General features: G+C 35.2%; 2 protein-coding genes and 1 non-coding gene across 3 annotated transcripts; 2 read left to right on the plus strand and 1 right to left on the minus strand.

Moving 5' to 3' along the window:
• The first annotated feature begins 4,063 nt into the window (after window positions 1-4,063).
• LOC122293821 lies at window positions 4,064-5,091 on the plus strand. Its single transcript, XM_043102277.1, has 2 exons — window positions 4,064-4,771; window positions 4,879-5,091. Exons 1-2 carry the CDS (start codon window positions 4,064-4,066, stop codon window positions 5,089-5,091), a joined length of 921 nt encoding a protein of 306 aa, XP_042958211.1.
• Window positions 5,092-9,011: 3,920 nt separating this feature from the next.
• Window positions 9,012-9,140, minus strand: LOC122295273. The gene has a single exon (XR_006237932.1). It is a non-coding gene; the product is annotated as a small nucleolar RNA snoR74 (small nucleolar RNA).
• Window positions 9,141-10,167: 1,027 nt separating this feature from the next.
• Window positions 10,168-11,424, plus strand: LOC122293822 (uncharacterized mitochondrial protein AtMg00810-like). Its single transcript, XM_043102278.1, has 3 exons — window positions 10,168-10,333; window positions 10,619-10,989; window positions 11,068-11,424. Exons 1-3 carry the CDS (start codon window positions 10,168-10,170, stop codon window positions 11,422-11,424), a joined length of 894 nt encoding a protein of 297 aa, XP_042958212.1.
• The last annotated feature ends 7,971 nt before the right edge of the window (window positions 11,425-19,395 follow it).

The following is a 19,395-nucleotide window of genomic DNA, read 5'->3' on the forward strand; positions in this document are numbered from 1 at the left end:
TACGTACAGTCACTTTTACGTATTTTTTGTACATTCTATTGATATGATTGGCTGGATTAATTTTTTTTTAATATCCAACCAATCATATCACTGGAGTGCACAAAAGAGTCCATAAAAATGACTGCACATAAAATTTTTGATTAATTAATCTTTAATTACTTCATTTATTTTTGACACACTTTAATGAACCCATTAATTAGTTTTTATTTCTTAATTAAGCCCATTAAATTAGTTTATCCTGATCTCATGCATGCACAGTACGGTTTTTTTTAGTAATGTTTTATAGGTATAAACAAATTTTATAAAATAAAAATAAATCTAACTATCATATAAAATCTTATTAATTTATAAATTTATTTTTATAAAAGTTTTTATCTTTATAATCTATTATTTTTTTGCATACAAAACTCAAAATAATGTGTGTTGAATTACAGCATGAGAGACACCAGATCGATCGAGGACCCCACATGGAGGTTTGTGAAGAACCGTTCAAACAAAAACAAAAACAAAAACAAGAGAAAAAGAAGAAGAAGATGGAATATATAATTGGTGCAGCTAGCACGCTATCAGTGCGTTAATTTGGATCAAGCTAGCTTCTAGACTCAGTTTACACTCATCATATAGATGAGAATATTATAAGAGAGTTATTGATATAAATTGACAACTTTACCTTAATAATGTCAAGATAATATATATAATAGTTTGATTGCATTATTATTCATTGGATATGATTTCTATAATTATTATGAAATCTGATTTTAAAAAATATTTATCTAATGGGATCGTTTCCACATAATTTCTAAATATGTTTTGTATTTAATAACAATTAAGACTAAGAAAGATGTTGCTAAAGCCTGAGTTCTTCATCCTAGCTATATTCGCCATCACCTTTTCTATTATATTTTATTATGTAAATAATTGATAAATGAAAATATTTAAAATGTGTCACATTAATAAATATGATTGAAAAAATAAAGATCTAAAATGATTAAGATTGACTTGCATATTGCTTACGTTAAAATTAACTTAATTGACAAAGTTATTTACAACTTTACGTCAATAAAAAAAAAAAAATTATTTATTTTAAATTTATTATCTTTTAGTTATGTTTATCAGATGTCATATTTTAAAGACTATAAATTAATTGTTAATATAAAACCACTTACTTTTAAAAATAATAAATACCAGCTAGAACGCACTAGCATTGCATATGTTATTTTAAAATTTAACGTAGTAACTTGGACTAAAATCACCAATGAAGTTGTTGCATACACGTTGCCCATCGTATATGTTCTAATTGATTAGGTTATCCAATAGATCGGACTTTTGCATAAAGGTAAAGCCCCACGATAATAGATGTTTTCTTGTGCTGAAAACTTGGTTCAAATTGATAGTAGCATTTTAATATTCTTAACATAATTAATTAGGTATACGTAGGCCATGCCTCTTTTTTCTTTTTTTTTTGATAAAGGTGGTGGGGTTTCAAATCTAGATTTTTTATTTGAAAAAACGAGTGTTATGACATCAGGTTATCAGACTTTTAGTTAGTGATTAAGTAAAAATGATAAGTAAAATGATTTAAACATCCTTAATTATCATTAGAAGATTAAGCTATGTTGGGATAGTGAAAGTATTTTATTTTATCACATTTTATTATTATAATTTTTTAATAAACAATTTAACTTTTTCAAATATTAAAAGAATAATAATATTAAAAAATAATATTCTAATAATATTTTATTTAACTAATTTCATTTTACCTCAACTCACTATTCAAAGAGATGGGACCTAAAACATCTCATATTATCAACTAATGAGAACTATTTATTTAAAGTGAAATAGATAATATTCTTATTTGTAATTCACGACCGTAGACTATACATAGACAGCTTGGAGTTGGCACGTCGACCAGCGGTCCCTCCACGCCAAAAAAGAAAAAGAAAAAGAAAATATTTATAGGATAAACAAATAAGACTTCATTGAATATATCATACAAGGGTCTTAAAAATTAAGGGAGAATTCCATTAGCTTCAATGGAATAATCTTAATTTATATTAGCCCATGGACTATTCTTTAAAGAGAAATTAATGGGTTAGCTACCATAATAAATTTACAAACGACTTGACTTGATATGGTACGTCATATTATAAAATTAATTTTATTATAAAAGATATGGTACGTCATATTATAAAATTAATTTTATTATAAAATGGATCTAACTTAATTATTACATGATAAAATACTTATAAACGTAAGTCTTTGAACTTAGTTTTATTTTATTTATAGTTAGAGTCTATATTACTTCTCTTGTTCAAGATGACAAGAACAATTAATATATTATCTCATTCATACTTTAACCCAATAATTTATTTATTTATTTATTTTATTTCTGGTTGATCTATACACGAAAACAGAAAAAGCAGTGTGCATGCATGTCACATATTTATATCCAAATAGAAGTAAATTAGGTTTGGAGGGTTTAAGTACCCCTGCTGCCCGCCTGCCTGCATGCCTGCCTAATAAATTACCACGTTCGACACGGCATTCAACATTTTAGTGGTCAAAACCTTGCAATAATTCCATATATGTGGGTAAAAAGCCTATGTCTTTTCCTCATCATGGTCAACTAAGATATATATGATCATCAGCATGACGTGGAGTTCTTATCCTCTTAAAAAATTACAGATGATCTTCTACCTAAGATCATTTTGTTACTCATTATTATAGAATTTTATTTTATTGTTTTTAGTCAATACGATAGATGTTAAATAGATTCTATGCTAACACTTAAGCGATAATCACTTAAAATTGATCTCATTAGCATGTCAATACGTAACTACGAATCACTGAATTTTAAATAATGCAGAGTACGTAGTAATATTGCTCCTTGTACTTATTCTCGCAAACTAGTCTACATTATAAATGTTATTAATATGATAACATTTGATTTTTAAAAAAAGTCTAAAAATTAAATCAGTTGTAAATTAAATTTTATCAAATCAGCAATATGGACTTACAACATTTTTCAACTCAACGCCTCTTTAATTATATTCAGGACCCATAACTTTTCAACTTCCCATAAGTACATCTAAACTCATCTTAGCATCTAAACATATTTAAACTCATCTTAGGTGGGCTTTACAAAGCTCACTCCACTATCTCGATCAACTCACTACTATTAATAAAGAAATCATCTATCCTAACTCAGCTAAACATTTAAACGGAGCCTTGATGTTATATTTATTTCTGTTCGATCAAATAACTATATCTCAAATTCTGAACAAGAAGTAGAAATTCCAAGGACTACAAGAGGACCCATTCCTCCATTATTGATAGTTATCCATTGATAGCTTTCTTACCATATCAAGACCTGCACAATTTTTGTAATTAGTTTAATTTTAAGACTCCATCACATTAGTCTATTTTCCTTTTGTATAAAATTTCCTTACATAGCTCATTGTACGCCTATTTATTTGTAAAGCTTAATATGAAATAGTGTATTATGCAGCCCAATTTTATCTCCTTTCTCTTTCTTAACATGGTATCAGCCTAACAAAAACGATCCAGCCATTCTACCATGGCCGAGACCAACACCCCAGCCATTCCCTCATCTTACCTTCTCCATCCCTCCGATTCTCCTAGTCTACTCCTCGTCAATGGCCTTCTCACCGGCGACAACTACTCCAAATGGCAAAAAGCCATCACCAGAGCTCTTAATGCCAAAAATAAACTAGATTTTATTGATGACACCCTCATACCTCCTGAACCTACTAAACTAGAATATACTCAATGGAACCAAACGAACGATATGGTCCTTACCTAGCTCCTTAACTCCATCAGCCCTTCCCTCACCAATTCCCTTGAATATCATACCGATCCTCACGCTGTCTGGCTCGAGCTCTCTTCCTGTTTTTGTCACGGAAACAATGCCTGCATTTATCACCTCAAACGAGCTCTTTCCTCCCTGGATCAAAACACAAACTCTGTCCATGACTATTTCAACCAAATCAAACAATTATGGGATGAATTTAGTCATCTCCAAACTGCCACTGACCTCAAAGACATGCAACGACAAGCTGATGATGAACACGTTTTCCAATTCCTCCTTGGGCTCAACGATTCCTTTGCTCCTGTTTGTAATCAAATTCTGGCCACGGACCCACTTCCCTCTATCGGCAAAGTCTTCTCCATCCTGTTTCAAGAAGAGCAACAGAGGCTTCTCAACCTCCAACCACCGTCATCCGAGACCATGGTCATGGCCACCCGCACCACAAGTCACCCATGTCCTCCTCTGAAGTGCACCGCATGCGGCAAAGATGACCACACCCGTGACCGTTGCTGGACCCTCATCGGGTACCCTCCAGGCCGAGAACCTCGCACCAACAAATTAAGGCCGTCCCTTTTAGGGCCACCTCCGTCGGCTGCAAATTCAGTATCTCTTCCTCCTTCGTTGTCGGCCAACCTTGTTTCCCTTCCTTCGGAGCTATATCAGAAGCTACTCAATCTCCTAGCACCATCGCCTGCCATGATCGACCCATCCCCTGCACCTTTTGCTGGTAACATTTTCACCCCATCTAATTTTACCTTCAATCGGCATCTTCATTGGATCATAGACAGTGGTGCGAGCCACCACATCTGTCACCATTGTAATGCCCTTGCCGATTTGCAGCCCTTTCTCACTCCTCACCATATTTGGCTTCTATCAAGGCAAGATATCCCAGCTGAAGGCTTGGGTTCTTACCGTCTCTCTCCCTCTCTCACCTTACATAATGTTTTTTTTTTGTTCCACTTCTCTCCTTTAATTTACTTTCAGTTTCCCAAATTGCCCTCCATAATTCTTACCTTATTAATTTTTCTTCTAATTCTTGTTTATTTCAGGTCTCTCAATCGATGAAGCCGATTGGAGTAGGTGATCTATGCAATGGGCTTTACGTGTATCGCCCCGAAACTCCCATCATTTTTGCTGCTCAAACCACTGCTAATAAGACCTTATGGCATCAACGTCTAGGTCATCCCTCCAGTTTTACCATTCCTAGTATTTTTAATTCTCAATGTGATGTTTCTGAATGTGATGTTTGTGCCTCGTTCTAAACACACTAGATTACCTTTTTCAAATTATGCCAATAAAAGTGATTCTCGTTTTAATCGCATTTTTTGTGATATTTGGGGTAGTTATCACACGGCATCCTTATGTGGCACTCATTATTTTCTCACAATTGTTGACGATTTTTCTCGCACCACATGGGTATATCTTATGTGTTTTAAGTCTGAGGCTTACACCCATTTAATGCACTTATTCACCCTTGTCCGTAATCAATTTAATACCACTGTCAAAATTATTCGAACTGATAATGGACAAGAATTTCTTTCTCATCAATTTCAAACATACTTACACACACACGGCATCATTCATGAACGTACCTATGTCGAAACTCTCCAACAAAATGGCGTTGCGGAGCGTAAACACCGGCACCTTCTAAATGTTGCCCGTGGTCTTCGTTTTCAAGCACACTTACCTCTCCCTTTTTGGGGTGATTGTGTACTCACCGCAACCTACCTCATCAACCGCACCTCTAGCTGCACTCTCCAAAATAAATCCCTTCTTAGAAATTCTGTTCAATAAAACTCCCAATTATGACCATCTTTGTGTCTTTGGTTGTCTTTGTTAATTGTTATGCACAAACGCTTAGCGCTCATTGCGACAAATTTTCTCCCCATGCCACTAAGTGCGTCTTCCTTGGCTACCAGAGCACACATAAAGCCTATAAGCTCTACAATCTCCAGACTCAGTCCGTCTTCTACTCTCGCGATGTCACCTTTCACGAACACACATGCCCTTTCCAAGATCTTCATGACACTCCACCTTCCCCCACCCCCATTATCCCTCTTCCTGTCCCTGACCCTATTATGTCTCCTGATCCTTTTGGCTCTTCTGCTTCTCACGTCTCTCCTGATTCCCCTACCCCCGCGCCATCACCCAGTCCATCTCCACTAGCTCCTCGCCCTCGCCACACTCACTACAAGATATATTGGTTTTCCCCAAGCAGAGGATTCTTGGCAAATAGTCGGTTTTTTGTGGGAAAAGTCTTTTTCCCACCAGTTTGGCCCGTGAGAAGCTCGTGGCGTAAAACTCGCCGCAAAAAGTATTATTGCCCACGAAAGGTTTAAGTCATGGGCAATACCTATATTTTCCCACGACACATCTCATGGCAAGAGCCAATGAAGCTCGTCGACAAAGCACATTCATTTTCGTTTATGTGAGAATAGAAGCAAATACCACGAGAGGTACTGGTAGGTGTTAGTATTACCCACTACAACATTTGTGGGAAAAAACTTCTTCAAGCCAAAAAAAAAAGTATTTTCCACGAGTTGTTGTCGTGCAAAATGCTAAAAGAATTTAGAAAAAAAAAATACTAATTGTAAAAGCAAAAACAGATGAGACTGAGCCAAAAATATCATAAAAAATTGTCTAATATAGGCTAAAAAATTATATACAAACCAACGTAACCATGAAATGCAATAAACCACCATCCATTAAAATTCAATACATAACAACCAACACGCCAATAAAATGCAATAAAACCACTTTCAACATAGTATATCCAGCTGTTAATATCAATCTACAAATGTTCTTTCAAGCTTCATACACACCAACAATAATCCCAACCAACATATCACTTCAATATTTACTACCAATTCACATCATTCCACTTAACACTCCCATATATATAACTCAAAATCTTGTATTGTAAGTCATATCAACATGCTTGCTGCCCATGTAATCCAATCCAACACAAATGTAGATATTTTATTTAAATAGCACTTGAGTTTTTGAAATGGAAAGGTCATTTAACATAAAGACATTGGCCTATAGACTGTTAGAATGTCATAGCTTGTTCCAAAGAACAAGCACCCACATTTTACTTTGAACAGAAATCACAAGTTTCAAATGTAAATTCAAATGTAAAAGATGATGATAAAAGGTAACATGAAAACCAAACTAGACTAAGATCTGCTATGAATGGTTGAAAGCTGCCAAGCAAGAAGCGTCCATTCCCCTTGAGCCAAAAAAGGTTTGAATGTGAAGGGTCTTTGTCAGCTTTGTATTTAACTGAAATTCAAAGACTTAAATGAGCAGGTGGGAGCAGCAAAATACAAGCTAAAAGATCTAGGGCATAAGCAGAAGAATAGAGACTAGGTAAATAACAGTGAGTCTTACAAGGTGCAACCATTACAATAAGATTGTCATGCCATATATAACTAAAAAGGTTTATACTAATTGGTGTTTGTGATTCTCATCACCAGGAACCAGATGAGAAGGGAAAAAAATAAAATGGAAAGCTCACCAGAAATAGCTCAGCTGTATCAAGTATCACTGTCTTCAACATCATCTTGTTCATAATCATCACCATTTTCCTGCACATGAATTCTTCATTACTTATAAAAAAAAAATACATAAAAAAATATAGAATAAATATATGAATATAAAAGGCTAGCCATATTTATTCCATCATGTATGAGCACAAAGAAACTATCATATCAATGTCACAGGGGTAATATCACAGAGGCTTAATCAGTAATCAAGATATAAAGTGTACACCCTACTTAACCTTCTTCACCATCAAGAAGAATAAGTGAAGAAAGGTTATTAAAGATCACTGATGGGTTATACTATCATCATTGAATCCTTTTTTAAAATGTTGCACTTCTACTACCACCAAGATATATATATATATATATCTATCATTCAGCTCACCAAGAACCAAAATTAGAGAGGATCACAAGGCAAACATATATAGAGAGGATCAATACCGATTTCAGAACCAAAATCAGAGCTGGTTGTAAAATTCCACCACCACAGGGCTGGTTGTAACATTTTGAAGGACTCTAAAACTCTCTGTTAGAGCCAAATTCTGTTTAGAGCCAAACATGAGGCTCTAAACTGCCATTGTAGGAGTTGATATTGTCTCTGTCATAGTAACTTTAGCATTCACAAGCGAGGAAAGGAAACTATTAGGCTATATAACAATTACTTTGAACAGAAATCCCATATTTTACACCTTTTCTAAAGCCAAGGGTTGTAAGGATTCTAGCACACAAAAGACTACTAAGATAATGTAGGAGTTCGCTAAACTAACTGGCCTTTAGTTGAACTAAATAGATGTGTATTTCAGCATTGATAAATGTACTTTGGGAGGACCATGACAAGGTTCCAAAGCCATCACCCTGAAAATGAATGAAATGACAGTTAAAAACAGATCAATTGACCAAATAACTTATTTAATGGGAAAGATAATTTCGAATAGCAAGACAACAAGCATAAGCTCAAGTCCTTCTAACACCACAACAGAAACGTCGGAAGGGGATTGCCTGTTTGTGGACCAGAACATCCTCTAAATATCTCTTTGCCTTTCCCAATGGCAACTTTCTGATGGCATGGGCTGTCTCACGAGTGTTCTATAAAACAACATGCAAAATTCAGTTTAACACCATAACACAAAGCAAATCCATCACCCTGAAAATGAATGAAATGACAGTTAAAAACAGATCAATTGACCAAATAACTTATTTAATGGGAAAGATAATTTCGTATAGCAAGACAACAAGCATAAGCTCAAGTCCTTCTAACACCACAACAGAAACGTCGGAAGGGGATTGCCTGTTTGTGGACCAGAACATCCTCTAAATATCTCTTTGCCTTTCCCAATGGCAACTTTCTGATGGCATGGGCTGTCTCACGAGTGTTCTATAAAACAACATGCAAAATTCAGTTTAACACCATAACACAAAGCAAATACATTTTTTTTATTGATAAAACAGAGAAAATACATTATAAATATTAAAAATACTATTAACCAGTTTGAAACATAAATTTCATTAAAGCTCGACACTAGTCAGGCCTAAATTGCAAAAGATGTATAATTACAAGGACTAGCTAACAGAGAAATTCAGAACAAACAGAGCAACAAAATTAATTGAGTAAAATGGCATATGGAGAGAGACTGAAAAACGGATGTGGCATCATTTACTGAACCTTCAGTCACTAACAACTACATAGGTTCACCCAAAACGAATGCAAGTACTTTCCCTGAAATTTACGAGAGCCCTCTTCACAAAAGGCAAAAGGGCACTGCTTTTTAATCAGGTTCCAGCAAATGAAGTGGAGAAAATTTGGACCAATAACTATGAAAGCTCACCAACTTTATATCTTTTGCAAAGAAAGTGTGCCAAACAGAATGCTCAAGTTCAAACTAAAAACGCTATATTATCTTACCAGTAAAACGGGTTTTGGTGTCGTGCCATGGAGGTGGGGGCGGCGGAGCCCTAGTCTAGAGAGAGAGAGACAAAGAAGAGAATGGAAGGGAGAGACATTTGAGAGACGGAGAGCCAAACTGAGAGGGATGAGTGCATCTCGTGGTGGTGGCGTTGCATCTGTCGTGGTGGTGGCGCTGCATCTGTCGTGGCGGTTGTGTGTGTGTGTGTGTGTGAGAGAGAGAGAGAGAGAGAGAGAGAGAGAGAGAGAGAGAGAGAGGAGTTTTCGATTTTTCAGGAGGGGATACGGGTTTGGAGGGACGGAGGTGAGAGGAGAGCAAATAGGTAGGGAATTAGGGATCTAAGTGATCCAACAGTGGAGATTAAAATTTTCAAAAACTACTTATTTCCCGCGACTTCGTGTCGCCGCAAAAAGTGGCTTTCCCTCACGAATTTTCTACCGTCAAACATGATTACGGAAAAAAATGTAATTTTTTTTCCACGGATGCTGTTTGTAACATTAAGTAAGTATTTCCCACAAATTATTGCTTGTGGGATGTGTTTTAGTGAAAAAAAATATATTTTTTTTCCACGAACAGCTTTCATGTTATAAACTAAGTATTTGCCACGAAGGTAGACTGTGGAAAGCAAAATTCATGAGAAAAGCCCATATTTCTTGTAGTGACTATTACTCGACCTGCCTATCTTCACAACTATGTTTGTCCCACCTTACATGCAGAGCCCCCGGCATTTACACCTGCTTCACCGGCTTTAGGTACTGCTCATCTTTTGTCTGCTTTTCTTTCATATTCCATTTTTTCTCCCTCACATATTACTTATTTGAATGCTCTTACATAATGTCCTGAACCCTCTTGTTACACTACTGCTATCCGCCACTCTCACTGGCGTGAGGCAATGACTGCTGAACTTCGTGCTTTAGAGGATAATTCCACCTGGACTCTTGAGCCCCTCCCTCTTGGTAAGAAACCCATTGGGTGCAAATGGGTTTTCAAAACCAAACTCAAAGCCGACGGATCTGTTGAGTGCTATAAAGCTTGGCTCGTTGCAAGGATACACTCAGGTTGAAGGCCTTGACTACTATGAGACTTTTGCTTTGGTCGCCAAAATGACCATGGTCCGCTGCTTCTTGGCCGTTGCAGCTACTAAAAATTGGATAATTCATCAGTTCGACGTAACAATGCCTTCTTGCACAGCGATCTTGATGAAGAAGTCTACATGACCCCACCTCCCCGCTATTGTCCTAAGGGGGAGACCCGCGTTTGTCGCCTCCGCAAATCCCTCTATGGCCTCAAACAAGCTTCCCGCAATTGGTTTTTTAAACTAACCTTTGTGCTTCTTGATGCAGGTTTTCACTCGTCTCAGGCAGATCATTCTTTATTTACCCTCACCACTTCCACCAGCATTGTTCTTGTTCTCGTTTATGTCGATGACATCCTAGTTGCTGGTAACGACCTCTCTCAGATTGAGATTTTTAAGAAAATCCTCTCCGCTCACTTCAAGACAAAGGATCTCGGTTCTCTGAAATACTTTCTTGGACTCGAAGTTGCACGCTCTCCCATAGGCATCTTTCTTAATCAGCGCAAATATGCCCTCGACATTCTCTCTGACAGTGGACAACTTGGTGCACGGACTGCTCCTTTTCCCATGGAGCAACATTTGAAGCTTACTATTCAAGATGGCAACCCCCTCCTTGATCCTGGCCTTTATCGTCATCTTGTTGGTCGCCTTATCTATCTGACCATCACCCGACCAGACATTATTTATGCAATCAACACACTCAGCTAGTTTATGCAGGCTTCTCGGGTTCCCCACATGATTGCCGCTCTCAGAGTTCTCCACTACATCAAAGGCTGTCCGGGTCAAGGCATCTTCTTTCCTTCATCCAACAATACTCATGTTTCAGCTTATACAGATTCTGATTGGGCCAACTGCCCCGCCACCCGCCACTCCACCACCGGCTACTTTATTCAGTTAGGCACCAGTTTGATCTCATGGCTCACCAAGAAACAAAGTACAGTTTCTCGTTCTTCTGCTGAAGCTGAGTATCGTGCTATGGTTGTCACCACCTGTGAACTCACCTGGTTAAAACAGCTTCTCACTGATCTTGGTGTTCCCCATCCCGAGCCTTTTACTCTCCATTGTGACAATTAATCTGCTTTGCATATTGCCCACAATCCTGTGTTTCATGAGCGTACCAAACACATTGAGATTGATTGCCATATCATTTGTGACAAAATTCGCTTGGGGCTCCTCAAAGCTGTCCACACTTCTTCAAATGAGCAACTTGCGGATATCTTCACCAAAGATTTGGGACATAAACTTTTTCATTATTTCTCGCGCAAGTTGGGCATTACGGATCTCCATGTGCCAACTTGAGGGGGAGTATTGACAGCTATCCATTGACAGCTTTCTTATCATATCAAGACCTGCACAATTTCTATAATTAGCTTAATTTTAAGACTCCATCACATTAGTCTATTTTCCTTTTGTATAAACTTTCCTTACATAGCTCATTGTACACCTATTTATTTGTAAAACTTAATATGAAATAGTGTATTATGCAGCCCAATTTTATCTCCTTTCTCTTTCTTAACATCCATCGCCTTGTGCAATGATATGACATGAAATCCAAGAGTCATGAATAATGATAGTTGGAATCGATTATATGAATTTATATCTTAGTCTACTCTCTCTCTCTCTCTCTCTCTCTCTCTCTCTCTCTCTCTCTCTCTCTCTCTCTCTCTCTCTCTCTCTCTCTCTCTCTCTCTCTCTATATATATATATATATATATATGCATGCGCATAATCAGGTTCCTCTAGGAACATGATCACACCAGCTAGCTTGAACCCCACGACCATCAATTTTGCTCATTCCTTACACATACTTACATCTACCCAACTAATTAACAAGGATCACCCTTTAGCCCTTATTGCTCTAACAAAACCCAATTTCGGTGGATTTAACATTTCTGTATATTAACAAAGTTATAATGAGATGCTCAAACAAAGTTATAATGTTTTGTTTTTGGGATTAATTTTGTTGATGAGTCAAAGAACGTGCATGTGGGGAGCCAAACATGATGTCGATCGGCTGTATCCATTATAAGTGTGTGATAACTGTTCGCCGCCTCGAGTAAAAAATACATGATTATTTACACACACATACATGACAGCTTTCTACTCGATCGGCCGGACCCTAATTTTTAAAAATAAAAAATAAAATAAAAGAAAAATCCTTGCAGATTCAAACATTGAATATATGATACCAATATGCATGGTTCGACAGCTAATACTATAATGTACTGAAAATAATCACAATCTACATTATTGGCCTCATCAACATGTACAATTGCAATGATATTGATCTGCAAGCCATTGACAGACACAAACATCAATATCGAACTTGTCCAAAATATAAAATATTTATTAAGATGTTGTGTGCATCATGTGATCTATTGTATAATAATATGTACTATTCTGGTAAGGCCATGATGTCGACTTTCGAAATTGATTGATATTATCGTCAATTTTGATATCAGATAGAACCAAGAGATCACTCCTAAATTCAACTTTCTCACAGGGACCTAGTACTACTGCAGGACCTAATCATCACGAATATCAGTAGTACCTCGTGCATCCAAATCTGTCGTGGAACTAGATGTATATTTCCACGTAATTAACGACAGAAAAAGATGCATTTTTACAGCTTGAGTGCTGATAGAACCCCCGGCCTGTAACTTGTAAGAGGATAAATGCTTTATTTATAAAAATATTTTTATAAAAATAAATTTATAAAATAGCGTGAATTAGTGTGATACGTTAGATTGTAAATTTATTTTTATTTTAAAATAGATCTAATACATAATATAAAGTCATATCAATTTATAAATTTATATTTTTTTGTAATTGTACATATAACATTGCTCGTTTATATATATTCTTATCATGTAGCAAAAAACAGTCTATAACAAAAGGTAAAATTCTGAGTTGTGCTCTCTGCCTTTAATGGCTGTTGAGAGAGTGTATATATATAGTAAACTGTTTACAAGAAAGATGGAATTAGTTACATGAAGTGATATACATGAAATGGTAAACATTATCTCCTATAAATCTGAGTTGGAGACGTCAGTATCCGAAGACTTTGGGATGGACTTGGAAGCTTTTGAATATTTGAATCTGAGTTGATTTTATCCTTATCACGCCCCTGCAAGTTCAACGGGGGAGGAGGGACTGTAGTTGATTTTTCAACCTCTGGGTCGGGTGTAGAGAAACAGAGTAAAGAATGTATACATGAATCTGACTTGAATTACTTATGATCGTGTACATGGGTATATTTATATACATCACTGGTAACAGAAAGCTTTTATCAAGTATTCAAAAATCAAATGTTTGTTCACAAGAGATAACAATAATATTTAAAACTTCAAATATAAGATAGCAGGATCCCATGTCCTACTCCTACGTGATAGGAACAGCTTTAGTAAGTCTTGAGTCAGCTTCTGTTGAGTCTGTTGAGTCTGCTGAGTCTGTTAGGAGTTGGTCTTCAATATCGGGAATATAGTGGGCAGGTTGACGACGACTTCCATCGACATAGCCAAAAAGACGTTGGCCTCTGAGATATGGAGTGATCTGAGCTCTCCATAGCAAGTAGTTTTCACTACTCAGTTTGATGGTAACCAGGCTTTGGATGCTAGGAGGGGTAACGGGTGTGTTTGAGAGAGATGTTGAGGAGAAAGCGGAAGAGGATGCCATTGACGTAAGTCACGTAGGCTCTTGATACCATATAACAACAGGTAAAATTCTGGGTTGTGCTCTCTGCCTTTAATGGCTGTTGAGAGAGTGTATATATATAGTAAACTGTTTACAAGAAAGATGGAATATGTTACATGAAGTGATATACATAAAATGGTAAATATTATCTCCTATAAATCTGAGTTGGAGACGTCGGTATCCGAAGACTTTGGGATGGACTTTGGAAGCTTTTGAATATTTGAATCTGAGTTGATTTTATCCTTATCATCCCCCACCTCCACAATTGGCTGTTGGCCGGTTTCTTTGTTGTTGCCGGCCGAGGAGTTAATGGTGATCATGAGAGCTAATGATAATTTACTGAAATTGTGGGAAAGTTTGGCTGTACGTGGAAATTGGATCGTCAATCAATCTAATTGAGAACTATTATAAACATCAATATCGAACTTGTCCAAAATATAAAATATTTATTAAGATGTTGTGTGCATCATGTGATCTATTGTATAATAATATGTACTATTCTGATAAGGTCATGATGTCGACTTTCGAAATTGATTGACATTATCGTCAATTTTGATATCAGATAGAACCAAGAGATCACTCCTAAATTCAAATTTCTCACAGGGACCTAGTACTACTGCAGGACCTAATCATCACGAATATCAGTAGTACCTCGTGCATCCAAATCTGTCGTGGAACTAGATGTATATTTCCACGTAATTAACGACAGAAAAAGATGCATTTTTACAGCTTGAGTGCTGATAGAACCCCCCGGCCTGTAACTTGTAAGGAGGATAAATGCTTTATTTATAAAAATATTTTATAAAAATAAATTTATAAAATAGCGTGAATTAATGTGATAAGTTAGATTGTAAATTTATTTTTATTTTAAAATAAATCTAACACATAATATAAAGTCATATCAATTTATAAATTTATATTTTTTTTATAATTATACATATAACATTGCTCGTTTATATATATATTCTTATCATGTAGCAAAAAACAGCTCCCCACCTCCAAAATTGGCTGTTGGCCGGTTTCTTTGTTGTTGCCGGCCGAGGAGTTAATGGTGATCATGAGAGCTAGTGATAATTTACTGAAATTGTGGGAAAGTTTGGCTGTATGTGGAAATTGGATCGTCAATCAATCTAATTGAGAACTATTATAAATATAAAAAAATTATATAAAAGTAAATTCACAAATTGACATGACTTTACGTGATCTATTAGATCTATTTTATATTAAAAGTAACTTTACAATTTAACGTATTAGTACTAAATTAAGTTACGTCAGTTTGTAAATTTACTTTTATATAATTCTTTATAACTAAAGTATCTCTCTTCTCGAAAACCTAGATAGCTAGTAGCTAGGTAGCTAGTTGTCTTGGCTTGATATTAATCTATAATTTGATGAATATTTTTCAACTAACTGATCATGCATGGTTGATTTGATCAACAAATTAAATCATAATTTTCACGAGATCATGAAAGTTTTTGCACAGGCCAACTACATATATGATGCGGCCGGACCCACCGGCCAATTGAAAACTGGCGGTGATCATCAGTGGCTTAGCTAAAACAATTATGCATGAATATTACTGATCATGAGAGCCATGCAATATGGAATCATTTGAAATTTTTGCATAACCCCAGCAATTATATATAAAATCATACAAGTTTATGATGTTCTACGACGACGATATTGCTTAGAAAACAAATGGCAGGCTTGACTTGATCGATCTATCACTCATGGCCTAGCTACGTAAGTACGTACTTAGCACACAGCAATATTGTGTCTCCTACTTAAAAAATTTACCATGCATGGCACAAGCTAGCTAGCTAGCTAGCTGTCCAAATTTGACTGTTTAACTGCATGCATGCAGCCCCCAAGTTTGAATGCAGGATTTTCTTCCAAGTTTATGGACTTGGAAACTACGTACGTGGAGATAAGATCTTACTATATACTGTGTAATTAGCTAGTCTCATCGAATGGATCAATTAAAGCCTTAATTAATCCCGGATCAATAACACGAGGAAAATATGCCAAATTCCATGAAGCATGCATGGATGGACGATCCATGCAATATTGGTTATTAATATTGACCGTTCTTTCACTTAACATCTTATCTTATCTTATGATAAGTGAGACAATCTGTTCAATTTCCAACGCAAGAAAACAATAAAGAGATCCAAAAGAGGCCAACTTAAAAGAGAATGCCAAAGCACCAACGTAACAATGATTTTTTCATAGTGCGGGTTTCATCAGGAAAAATGATTTTTTCATAGTGTTATTTTCTAATTTTCTTCTTTTTCCCAAATAAACACTGCATGGACCTTGCTCTCTTCTAACGTAACATAGCCAATTTACTGCACAACAAGAAATAGAAATAAAAATCACTTTGTTGGGATTATATATTTATAGAGAGAGCAATCAAAATCTCATAAATTTTCTAGAAGATTCAGTAAAAACTGTTAAGCCTGATGTAAAATTGAAAGATGTTTCTATATATCTCTTCTCAGATTACGTCTGCTTATTGCACTACTAAAGATACTGACGTATCTAAAGATTCAGATATGCAGGTTGCTCCTATTCATCACAGTCAGCTTACTATATATGATTAATAGAGTTTTTAAAATTGATTTAATTGCTTTATATAAAAAATACTAATATATATATATATATACGTGGAATAGATTTGCCCTAGTCTTAGCTAGCTAGCCTCTACGTACTGTTCCACGTCCATTATGTGATGCATGCAATGGTATACATAGATGACAAATTCATATATGAATTATTATTTTTATATTATTATTATTAGTATTATTGCCCTGTCTGTCTAGCAAGCCAATTGAATATAAAATATGCCACGTTTATTTGTCCGAACTCTTGTGGAAAATTGAATTTATATTAATATATATATATATATATATATAAGTTTGTAGATGCGTTAAGACTTTGTCTAATTCAAATGCATGCATGCATGCATGCCAGGTGCTAAAAATTAGATTTCACTTCTTTAATTGACTTTGTATGCAAACAGTAGATGATCTAGTCAGTCAACTAATAGTCTATAGTTTTAATTTTCTTTTATTTAATTCTTAATTAATTATTTAAAATAATCCTCTTAATTGGCCGCCTGGTCAACAATATATAATTTCAAGATCTGCTTAATATCGTGCTCTTTTGAATCTTAAATATATGTGGTTATTAAAATAATGGAAAAAAAAGGAATATTTTAGGTTGGCACCCAAGTTATGCGATACAAAAAATATATATAATGTCATTTTTGCGTATTTTTTATATAGTCTATCAATATAATTGGTTGCGTCATTTTATTAATATAAAATAACTGTTTTATCTAATCACATTAATAAAATGTGAAAAAAATACATAAAAATAACTTGGCTGCCTTTTTTCCCTAAGAACTTATCTAGAGCAAATAATACATGATTAATTAAATAATATGACTTTCTATTTAAACGAATGCAATCGATATGGGCCTTATTGAATGTGTTTCTTGGGCCGGTATGCATTCTTGCCCAGAATTTCGAGGTTACGTGGCCCAGGATATGAGAGCTTTGGGGCCCACATTACTGTAGTTGTGTTGAATTGACCCCATACCGATTCGGCGCACGGACTACAGCAATAATATCCGGAGGAAAGATCTTATCAAATAAAGAAGCGATGAAGCAAAGCAATCAAAATATTAGAGTCCCCTAATTAACAGTTTAGTTTGATAGAAGTATAAGATATTTTATATAGGAAACAATTGTTATTCATCTTGTATTTTCTCATTTTCAGTCACACCAGCTCATGCGTTTTTATTATATAGTTTTCTATTGAAGTTTTGAGCGTAACAAACAATTTAAATTGTGTCACGTCAATTCACGAGACTGACAATATTGAAAAATTAAGTATTAAGTATTAGTATTACTCCTTAATTTTTATTTTATTAACACAAGCAAAACATCAATATCAATAAAACTATCATCATTATTATTTAGAAGATTAAAATGTTATTGTATTTGAAGGTCATTAAATTTACTAGGGCTGGGTGGTGGGGAGCTGCCACCCACCATCTAGCTCCACCTTGTCTAGGGTTGTAACTAGTCTGGTCGGTATGATTTTGGACAAAATTTAGGATCGAACCGATATATACCGGTTTTACATTTTTTAAAACCGATTACACACCGGTTACTCTCTTAGACCGGTACTCCGGTTTTACTGATTTCTAGTCCGGTTCAGTCCGGTTTTTCTGTTTTAATGTATTATATTATATATTATATAATATATATAATATAGTATATAATGCTATACTGATAATATATTGTAATATATTATAATATATAATATAGTAATATAGTATTAATATAACTATTAATATACATTATATAATATTAGAATAACTCTTAATAAAATAAACAAAATGATATAAGATTTTAAAATTTAATATTATATTAATTAGTAATTTATCATATGATAAAAAACTATTTTATATATAATTATATATTATATATAAAAATTATATACAATAGAAAAAATTAGAATATATATATGAACCGGTCCGGTCCAATTTTAGAAAAAGAAAAATTGAAATCGGACTGATTTTGACCTGTTTTAAGAAAAATAAAATCGGTACCAGACCGAAAGAAATTCGGGATTGGATCGATTCGACCAGTTTGATCTAGTCTAGTTCGGTTTACCGGTTTTTTTTTTTTTTTTGTTTTGTTTTGTTTTTTACAACCCTAGCCTTGTCCAGTCTCTACTTGGTTGGGATAGAAAGTGAATGGGCGGATACCCGCACATAATTGGGAGCTCGGGGTAGCGTCCGAGCTCGCATGGCTCAGCACATATATACATCTATATTAAATTTTTTTTTAATAATAAAATGAAGTCGTTTTATTAAAGGTTTTATTTTTTTAACTTAAACAACGTAAGGGTTAGATTTTGTTTAAAACCTAACCCTCCCCCAATCTCTCTCTCTCTCTCTCTCTCTCTCTCTCTCTCTCTCTCTCTCTCTCTCTCTCTCTCTCTCTCTCTCTCTCTCTCTCTCTCTCTATGTGTGTGTGTGGCACGTTGGCGCCCCCCATTCTCTCCTCTCCTTTTTTTCTTCTCTTCATCCAATTTTTCTTCTCTTCCTTCTTGAACCATGGTCGTGGAACCATGACCACGAATGGCTATGGGTTTGTGAGAGGCCCACAACCATTTGTGGTCGTGGGTTCTTTGCTTAGATTTGTTGTCGTTGATTTGGATCTTTTTGTTGTTTTCTCATTGCGGATGAATATGTGATTTTGCTGATTTATTGTTATTTTTTAGTTGTATTCGATTTTTTTGGTGTTTTTCAATTTTTTTTCACCATGGGTAGTGGGT

This window comes from Carya illinoinensis, chromosome 14 (genome assembly GCF_018687715.1).
Source record: "Carya illinoinensis cultivar Pawnee chromosome 14, C.illinoinensisPawnee_v1, whole genome shotgun sequence".
Lineage (NCBI taxonomy): Eukaryota > Viridiplantae > Streptophyta > Magnoliopsida > Fagales > Juglandaceae > Carya > Carya illinoinensis.

Bases quoted from the DNA above. Each gene is read 5' to 3' on its own strand.
- LOC122293821 (XM_043102277.1), top strand. From the start codon at position 4,064: ATGCAACGACAAGCTGATGATGAACACGTTTTCCAATTCCTCCTTGGG. The intron at 4,772-4,878 runs GTTTTTTTTTTG...TGTTTATTTCAG, and splicing joins CCTCTCTCACCTTACATAAT to GTCTCTCAATCGATGAAGCC.
- LOC122293822 (XM_043102278.1), top strand. From the start codon at position 10,168: ATGACTGCTGAACTTCGTGCTTTAGAGGATAATTCCACCTGGACTCTT. The intron at 10,334-10,618 runs GTTGAAGGCCTT...TTCTTGATGCAG, and splicing joins CGTTGCAAGGATACACTCAG to GTTTTCACTCGTCTCAGGCA. The intron at 10,990-11,067 runs GTTGGTCGCCTT...TAGTTTATGCAG, and splicing joins CTGGCCTTTATCGTCATCTT to GCTTCTCGGGTTCCCCACAT.